Source organism: Callionymus lyra, chromosome 6 (assembly GCF_982586985.1).
Source record: "Callionymus lyra chromosome 6, fCalLyr1.hap1.1, whole genome shotgun sequence".
Taxonomy (NCBI): domain Eukaryota; kingdom Metazoa; phylum Chordata; class Actinopteri; order Syngnathiformes; family Callionymidae; genus Callionymus; species Callionymus lyra.
In genome coordinates, this window is record NC_141823.1 from 6,947,169 (window position 1) to 6,956,552 (window position 9,384).

The following is a 9,384-nucleotide window of genomic DNA, read 5'->3' on the forward strand; positions in this document are numbered from 1 at the left end:
GACCAGTGGATTTTTAAAATTTTAAAACATCTCCAGATGAAGTTGAACGAGAATAAAACTGTTCATCAGTAACTTCACATCATCATCGCTTAGTCTGATCGTCTCTGAGCGTCATTAGAATTTGTGTCTCACCTGCCACTGTTTAACGTGTTTGGGTTTAAGCAAATTCTTATTATATTCGTGAGATAAAGGTAATTTACGAATAGTCATCATGTGATGGTGAATTAATACAAGTGTGTTTAAGGATGTATCCTTGATCACATGATCAAATGAGGAAAACCGGCATTTGTTGCGCTTTGATTGGAACCTGCGGCTTGACTTTGATGGAACTGACGTGATGTTTCTGTGACTCTCGTAGAGAAGACCTGAAGCTATCAAACGCGCATTATTTTGTGAGAGCTCAGATTGGCTGCTGTGCATGTCAATCAAATTGTCAACCAATCGGCGCAATAACTGTTTGATTGACATTCATAGCAGCCAATCTAAGCTCTCTTTACTATTTTCTAAATCATATTTTATTAAATCACGCGATCTACTCGCAACATCTTCGGTAGATCTCGATCGAGGTATTGGGCACCTCTGACTTAAACCTTCTACATCTCATCTGGGAGAACAGCGAGGGGTTCTGAGGTCAACCGACGTGGGTTATGGTCCTCTGTCCATGAAACTAAAATGTTTTTATTGCATGTTATAGTAGAATCACAAATAAAACAAATAAATTCTGTAAAATGTGACTTGAATAAAAGTTATAAAAAAACAACTGTAGTGCTACCACACTAAATGTTGTAAACCACACAAAATGTTGTGTTTACAACACTGGCAATAAAAGTTTCTGATTATTACGCAGCCAAAATAATGTATCAAATATAATGAGTAAATTGTTATGCATTATAGTTATGACCCATTTGTAGCTGTTATGACCTCTCTACATATCTTTAGCATTTACCATTATTGGTTGGCAAGTCGTGAACCTTGACCTTTTACATCTATGAACCTCATTGGTTGTTTTTCTGTCCTTTGACCTTTTTTGATAATGTCTTTTGAACTCTATACTAGTTCTAATACAAAGCATATTCAAATATAAGAAAGTAAGTCATGTTTTTTTTTTTAAAGCACCTTTTGTAGACCAGGGTCACAAATCGTTTAAACAACATAACAATACACAGTTAAAAATACATACGAATCTAAAAACTTTAAAAGTTCAAGACAACACAGTAAGCCTGCAAAATAAAAGTGTCTTAAGATGTTTCTTGAAGGAGTCAGTAGATCATCAAACACAGAGATCGTTGCAAAGCTTAGGAAGCGGGTCCCCCGCTTTAAGATTTTTTTGATTATTTCAGTCAACCATCATGTTTAGAGGTGGGACCTTACACACATTTGTGAATTAGCTTATATAAACCAATGATTATTTTTTTTCAATAATCAAAGGAAAAAACGTTACAGCACATTTCGTCCTGGCAAGTAACAAGAAAAAGGGATAATAATTGTGATGTCACTTTGATTCATTGTGATGTCATTAGATCATGTAAGCTTAAATGTGGCCTGTCGATCCCTTCAGTTCTCCTTTGCCTCCCACACAGTGTTACTGAATAATATCAGAAGGTACGTGAAGTTTTCCATTGCTACATTGATACCCTGTTACCCTTGTTGTTATTCTATCAATCAGAAAATGATAGTTTTATCAATTTAAAAGGCCACATACAGGTATTGCTCGCTGATACATGAAAAGTTGTATCGATATGATTCATAATGTCGAGGTGATTCTGCAGCCTACTTGTCATGGTGAGCTTGAGCCGGTCGGCCCAAGCAATTCATACAGTGGGGAGAACTATTTGACACACTGCTGATTTTTGACGTTTGAGGTCTGTCATTTGTATCAGACTCTTCAACTGTGAGGGACAGAATCCAAAACAAAAAAATCAGAAAATCCCAGTGGATGATTTTAATTTCCATTTTATTGCACGACATAAGTAGCTTAAATTCCGGACTACAGAGCGCATCGGATTAGACTTTAGACTTTCTTTTATTGTCATTGCACAGAAAACACAGCAGTGAAACTGGCAACGCAATTTTTTTGCTTGGCAACCGTTAAAAACACAGCAGAATGAATGTATATATAAAAAGTATAAATATTAATATTATTAAATTAAAAATAGTTCCACATAGTATAACATAAATAAATAACCATCAAAACACTGTTTAGACTCAACCAATCGAACACCGAATGATCAATACAATCACATTCTTTTGGAATTCCATGTCTTGCAAAAACAGACTTCATTTTCTGTATTACTCCTGCTGCCGTTTTGTTCTGTAAATTCAGCACTTCAGGGAATTTAGTGAGATAATCCACAATGATTTAGCTCGAAGACATCCACTCCTACTTTCATCCATGGCAACTCATGTGGAAGAAGTGGCTCAGGCTGGTTCTTGGGCTGACACTGTGAACACTTCTTCACCATCATCTCTATGTCCCTGGTCATGCCAGGCCAGTAGAGGACCTGTCTAGCTTTTGCTTTTGTGCGTTGCTCTTCTTGATGAGCTAGATGTAGTTTCTCTCAAATAACTTTTCTGAAGTTTTGGGGAATAACTATCTTGTCACCAACCATTACAATGTCACTCTGAATTGTGATGTTGTGTCGCAGTGACCAGTAGCTGTACAACTTCTTATCAACACTGCTTTTCCTTGCAGGCCATCCTCACGTGTTTCTCACAAACGGCTTGCAATACTTCATCAGCTTGAGTCTCTACTTTCTGTTGTTTCCCCACTCAATTGCTTTGGTCTTTGTGTCATCAGCCATTTGTCCATCCTCAGTAACAACATGTCCCATGTTTTTCACAGCATTGATCTTGTGTGTTTTGTCCTTGTTGAGCTTCAGTCCCAACCGTCTTTGACACCGCACCATCTGCAGGTACTCAAGCTCCTCCAAACGCAACCAGTACTGACTTTCATATCTCCCAGGATGACTGTTTCATGCCACATTTTGCTTTCATTAATTCTGGAACCTCCTTTTTGAACCGTTCCAATGAACAGTGTGTCAAATTCACTCGACTCACTTCAATGTTATGATATAGATCTTGTTTTGTGGGTGCTTTTTTCATTGCTGGCTCTGCAAACCTTTGCAAAATGATTGTTTTTCCACCACTTGTGACACACCGCTCCATAAACTGGGCACTGACAAGCCTCATGTTTATTTCCACACTTATGGCAACTGAATGTTCATTTTACTCCAGCACCTTCTATCGGACTCACTTCTTACTTTCCTTATTGCATCCACAGGTGTGTCCGGTGTGACAGGTGTAGTCTTCGTTGCTTGTATTTGTGTTTTGGCGACTTCGGCAGATCTGCATTTTTCCATTGCTTTTCTCAATGTCAGCTCATTGTCACGAAGCAGTCTCTCTTTCAGACGACTGTCACTTATGCTGAATACCAGTTTGTCTCTTATGTCATCTTCAGATCTTCCAAACTCACAGTCTTTGCTCTTCTGGCCGAAGTTCTGTGACATATCCGTCGATTGATATTCCAGCTGGCATAGCATGTGACCAGAACAGATGTTATTCAAAAACAACATTCTTTTGTGGACTACAATAGTCTCTGAAAGCTGTCAAAGTTTCCACGGTTGGCTCGTCTTCAGCAGAGTTAATGGTGATAGTTATACACTTCCACTGCTTCCTCGCCAACCGAAAGTAATAAAATGGCAAAACTGTTCTCTGTGTGCTTACCCAGTCTTCCAGAAAGTTTTCAAACTCGGACCATCTGCTATGATTCCCTCTGAAAGCTTTCGTCGTCTTTTTGCGTTTGCTTAGTTCTTCACGCTGATGTCTCCACCTTCTTACCATCGATTCATTTATGCCAAGATTACTTACGGCAGATCTATTTCTTTCTTAAACTGCCTTTAACTTAAAAGCCGCATCATATGCTTTTCTTCTAGTACTGTCCATTATGGAGAGGGCGAGTATAAATGACTCATTTACAATAGTTGTGAAAGTGCACTTGATTAATCATACAATTTCATTGGACATCTGTGAACCACTCATACATTTTATTGGTCGACTGTTACTTGGCAAAATGCTTTTGGAAAAAGCTGCACCGGACTATATGCCACAGTGTTCAAGGTGTGGAAAAAAAGTAGCGTCTTATAGTCCAAGAAATACGGTATTTGATACATCAGAAAACAGAACTCAATATTTGGTACAGAAAACTTTGTTTGCAATTACAGAGATCATACATATTCTGCATTTAGGTTTCGGGGCTGCCGCTGTGCAACAAGGGCTTTCAGCTCTCTCCACAGATTTTCAATTGGATTCAGGTCTGGAGACTGGTTAGGCCACTCCAGTACCTTGAGATGCTTCCTACTGAGCGACTCCTTAGTGGCCCTGGCCTTGCGTTTCGGGTCGTTGTCATGCTGGAAGACCCAGCCACGACCCATCTTCAATGCTCTCACTGAGGGAAGGAGATTGTTGGCCAAGATCTCACGATACATTGCGGCCCAATCATCCATCCTCCCCTCAATACGGTGCAGTCGTCCCCTCCCACCTTTAGAGTATATCATTTATTGAGTATTGTTTTGATTGTTTAAGCGCTTTGTGACCCTGGTCTGGAAAAGCGCTCTATAAATACAAATTACTTACTTACTTATTTACTTACTTTGCAGAAAAACATCCCCAAAGAATGATGTTTCCACGTCCATGCTTCACAGTTGGGATGGTGTTCTTGGGTTGCTACTCATCCTTCTTCTTGCTCCAAACACGGCAGGTAGGGTTTAGACCAAAAAGCTCCACTTTTGTCTCATCGGACCACATGACCTTCTCCCATTCCTCCTCTGGATCATCCAGATGGTCAATGGCAAACTTCAGACGGGCCTTGACCTGGCTGGCTTGAGCAGGGGGACCTTGCGTGCACTGCAAGATTTTAATCCATGACGGCGAAGTGTGTGTGAACTGATGGTTTTCTTTGAGACTGTGGTCCCAGCTCTACTCAGGTCATTGACCAGGTCCTGCCGTGTAGTTCTCGGCGCATCCCTCACTGTCCTCATGATCATTGATGCCCCACGAGGAGAGATCTTGCATGGTGCTCCAGACCGAGGGAGATTGATTGTCGTCTTGAACTTCTTTCCTTTTCTGATAATTGCACCAACTGTTTTTGCCTTCTCACCGCGCTGCTTTACTATTGTCCTGCAGTCCATCCCAGGCTTGTGCAGGTCTACAATTTGCTTCCTGGTGTCCCTGCACAGCTCTCTGGTCTTGGCCATTGTGGACAGGTTGGAGTTTTTTTAGTGTGTAGACAGGTGTCTTTTATACAGATGATGAGTTCAAACAGCTGCAGTTATTACAGGTAATAAGTAATAATAAGTTCTTACTGGTTGTGAGGCGATCAAATACTTATGTCATGCAATAAAATGGAAATGAATGATTTAAACATCATCCACTATGATTTTCTTCATTTTTGTTTTAGATTATGTCCCTCATTTGAGAATCAATTTACTATACATACATATTACAGACCTCTACATGCTTTGTAAGTGGCAAAACTTCAAAAATCAGCAGTGTATCAAATACTTGTTCTTCCCACTGTATGCAGCAAATTATTTGCCAGTAGAAAAGACATGACAAAGAAAGAAGTCTGATCAGTATCCTTTCTATCGCTTACTATGCTTCTATCCAAAGCAATTCCTACAGTAAAGAAAATTAACATGACTTTCAAAACAAGTCATGTTAACTAAAGAGTAACTAAATAAGTTTAACCTTTCACACAGGCTCGACTTCATGGCAGCTGTTATCAAGAATGAACCAAGCAGTTCTACCCCTGGGTTGGCAGACATAGACACTGAGTGGGAATTAGTCCTTTCCACCCTGTACTCCATGTTTGGTGAACTACCATCTTCGTCGGCTTCAAAAGAATCTCTCAATGTGGGGTCCTCTGCGACACTAGATGTATCCAAACCCTCAGTATTACAGGCTGAAGGCTTACATAGTGGTGTCACTTCAGGAGCCACAGTGGGGCCTTCAGGAACCACAGTGGGGCCTTCAGGAACCACAGTGGGGCCTTCAGGAATCACAGTGGGGCCTTCAGGAGCCACAGTGAGGCCTACAAAGCCCACAGTGGGGCCTTTAGGAGCCACAGTGAGGTCTTCAAAGCCCACAGTGAGGCCTTCAGGAGCCACAGTGGGGCCTTCAGGAGCCACAGTGGGGCCTTCAGGAGCCACAGTGTGGCCTTCAGATGTGGGCGTATCATCAGGAGTCAGGAAAGGGATGCAAAGTATACCATCAGAAGTCAATGGGGAGGCTGAACACAAGTGCATCCCTGTCAAAGTGGAAGAACTGGTGTTAAATAGGAGTGTCTGCTCAGATGTCACTGAGGAGGTTAGACATGACAGCAACTCTTTAGAGTTAGGGGTCAATTTGGGGTCTTCATTGGGCAACTGCAGCTCTGAAGTCAACAAAAAGGGCTCACAAAGCAATGTCACATGTTTAGTCAAAAGTGAGGTGTTACAAGGGTGTGTTACCTCAGGGGTCGAAAGGGGAGTGTGTCAGGGGGTAACTACACATCTTTTACACAACCTTTTGGAAATCAACAAAGATGTGATACAAGATGGCTTCCTCCCAGTAGTCAGAGGAGAAGCTATACACAAGGAGAGCCAGGCGGAGTGCATTGTTGGACCTACACCTGGTGGTGTCAATCAAGTAAACAAAACGGAGGCAATAAATGTGAAAAGCAACGGAATATCAATTAATGAACCAGCATTGCATGAAGTTGTCCCTTTCCCAGCTGACGTACAGGCAATACACAATGTGGTGCAGTACAACAGACAATTCCCATCATATAATGGAGTTCCATCAGAGCATAGTGTTCAGGCGATGCAAACTAGTTTCAATCCAGGAGCCAAAGTAGTGGGGCTAAGTGGCCAAGTTCCATCTTGGATGAACTGGGTACCATATAATTTTGGAGCCCCTTCAAATTACATGGTCCAACACCAGCCTTGTCCACATATGCTTGGTGGCAATATGTACCCAAACATACCAAATGCTTATATGAATCAACCAGGCGCTTATTTTCAGAACCCGGTGAGTAGCATATTTAATCAATTCATATGAAGAGCATGTATTTAAGTTGAAGTACATAGACTTCAGGCTGTATAGTTGATTGAATGTATATAATTTTGTTTTTTTCCCACCAGAATGTTCTGCCAGCTGTAGAGGACGTTGGAGCTGGTTTATTGTGGGTGTAGCTCATGTGATTGTGCAAGTTCGTATTAAATGTTGCACTTTATAACACAAAACTGACTTTATCATTTCATACTTGAAGTCATGGAAGGAACGGGACAATCCAGATTCTTGTAAACCATCACTCAAATCAATCTTTGCATCAGGCCTTCAAGACAAAGATGATCTTCTCCAGGTTTATTTCTTCATTAAAACCTTCAGGTACATCTAATCAAAAACCTTTTTTATGCTCATTTTTCAAGAAACAGACACTTGCAAAAGAGTGGGCCTTACATCAGGAGACCACCGAACGCCTTCATGATCTTTATGAGGGAGAACCGAGAGAAAATCACAAATACCTTGAAGCCCAAGACCAGTGTGGAGGCCAACACCATCCTAGGAAAAATGGTGAGAACTTATCTACTGTCATGAACATGAACCTTCATAGTGAAAGAGATAGTTTAGTCAAGATTCAAATATTGATTTCCTTGTGTTTTATTCTCATCTTGTGATAAGCGCTACCACTGAAGCCTCATCAAACATGAAGAAGCAGCTCATTAAAAGACAGGTTTCTTTACAGACTAGACATTAGTATCCACAATGCTAAGGTAAGACAAATATTTTAATAGACTTTATTAATCCAACCTGTTTCTTAACAGACATCAGCTAAAATTTGATGCCAATAAAGGGCAGAAAAAACTACTCTAATTGTACTACTGTACAATGTTTTTAATGTTTTTACTGAGAAAGTTTGTAGGTTAGCTAGACATTTAAAAAACATTGTTTTATGGCTTGTCAAACAGGATACTGAATGATATAATTGTTGCAGTCGGTGATGCAATTACAAAAGAATATTAAAGTAGCTTTATTTGTTGCAGTAGAAGTAGATTTTACTACTTATGTCATTAATTATATTCCAATTATTAATTTTCTAAATTCAATTTGATTGTAAACAAAAACATTTTGCCAGGTAACTTTTCTTTTATATTAATCCATTTTAATGAACGTTGTCCATCCAAACTCTTAGAAATAAAATTGTTTACGCAGAATATTTACTTGGCAAACAATAATACCTTTTATTTTTTTGATTCAATTTCAAAAAAGTGATTTTAGAGAATACATTTAATTTTAAATTAAATTTAATCATTGGATTTATAGTTTAAATGTTTTTAAAAAATAATAATTCAACCTTTCAATATAGAAATGATTCAATGCAATGTTCAATAGAAAACACATTAAACCTTGCAAATTTAATATTACTTTCAATTCATTTTAAAAAACAAGAAGAAATTCACGGCCCATAGGCCGCACTTACAGAGATTCTGTTCTGGACGTGTTTGAAACAGATTAAGTATAAAGTAAAGTAAGTAAGTAAGTAAGTATATTTTATTTATATATCCAAACATAGTTATTGCGTGTGTGCGTGTCTTATCTTTGTTTGGTCCTGATTACAATTTATTTCCCCTTTTTCTACAGTGGAGGGAAATGTCGTCCAGTGAGCAGGAGTTGTATTACATGAAGGCTGCAGAAGAGAGAAGGATCCATGCGGAGAAGCATCCCGACTGGTCCAGCAAAGACAACTATGTACATATCGTTCTATCGCTACATAATTTGACTTTTATTCTGTGCATTAATAATGCTTGTTTTTTCTCAAGGGATTGAAGAGAAAAAGGCAGAGGAGGAAGAATGAAAAGAGCCCCCCTTTGTTATGATTTCAGCAATAGATCTCTGTGGATTTGAGGATAAAATGAAATATTGTGGGATGGATTCCGTCAACTTTGTCAGACTGCTAAACCATCCTTGCTGCTAATATGTTAAGTTTGTGCCATTACAATTAAACCCGTAAAAAATGCAACGTTTAACTAAGACAGCTGGGTATCGTAAGAAAGTATCCAAAATGTTGTATTTATCTGTATTATTTAATGATGCGTAACAATTTACTTTGTCAGTGTTTTGAACATTTTCTTTTGTGGTACAGAATGAAGTAACTGTTTAATATCAATGTAAATCAGTACAGTTGTCTTGTTGTTTACATTTTTAATAATCTATGTACAGAATCTACTGAATATTGCAGGAAGCAAAAATAAATTAGTTTAAGAGTCATTGTTGATCTCGTTTCTAAAATAATATAATAAGCCTGAGAACCGAGCGGACTCTGGCGCCATCTTGTTGCAGTGGAAG

General features: G+C 39.2%; 1 protein-coding gene across 4 annotated transcripts; it reads left to right on the forward strand.

Annotated features, from left to right (window-relative positions):
- Positions 1-1,558: 1,558 nt before the first annotated feature.
- LOC148076273 (uncharacterized) lies at positions 1,559-9,306 on the forward strand. Of its 4 annotated transcripts, XM_087793305.1 has the most exons (7): positions 1,559-1,602; positions 5,757-7,065; positions 7,179-7,219; positions 7,307-7,399; positions 7,467-7,611; positions 8,680-8,787; positions 8,859-9,306. In XM_087793305.1, exons 2-7 carry the CDS (start codon positions 5,767-5,769, stop codon positions 8,913-8,915), a joined length of 1,743 nt encoding a protein of 580 aa, XP_087649431.1. In that variant the 5' UTR covers positions 1,559-1,602; positions 5,757-5,766; the 3' UTR covers positions 8,916-9,306. The 4 variants fall into 4 exon arrangements, 3 of the variants coding, with proteins under 3 accessions (XP_087649431.1, XP_087649433.1, XP_087649432.1); XM_087793306.1 differs by lacking the exon at positions 1,559-1,602 and having other exon boundaries at positions 5,269-7,065; positions 7,473-7,611; XM_087793307.1 differs by lacking the exons at positions 1,559-1,602; positions 8,680-8,787; positions 8,859-9,306 and adding an exon at positions 7,720-7,810 and having other exon boundaries at positions 5,268-7,065.
- The last annotated feature ends 78 nt before the right edge of the window (positions 9,307-9,384 follow it).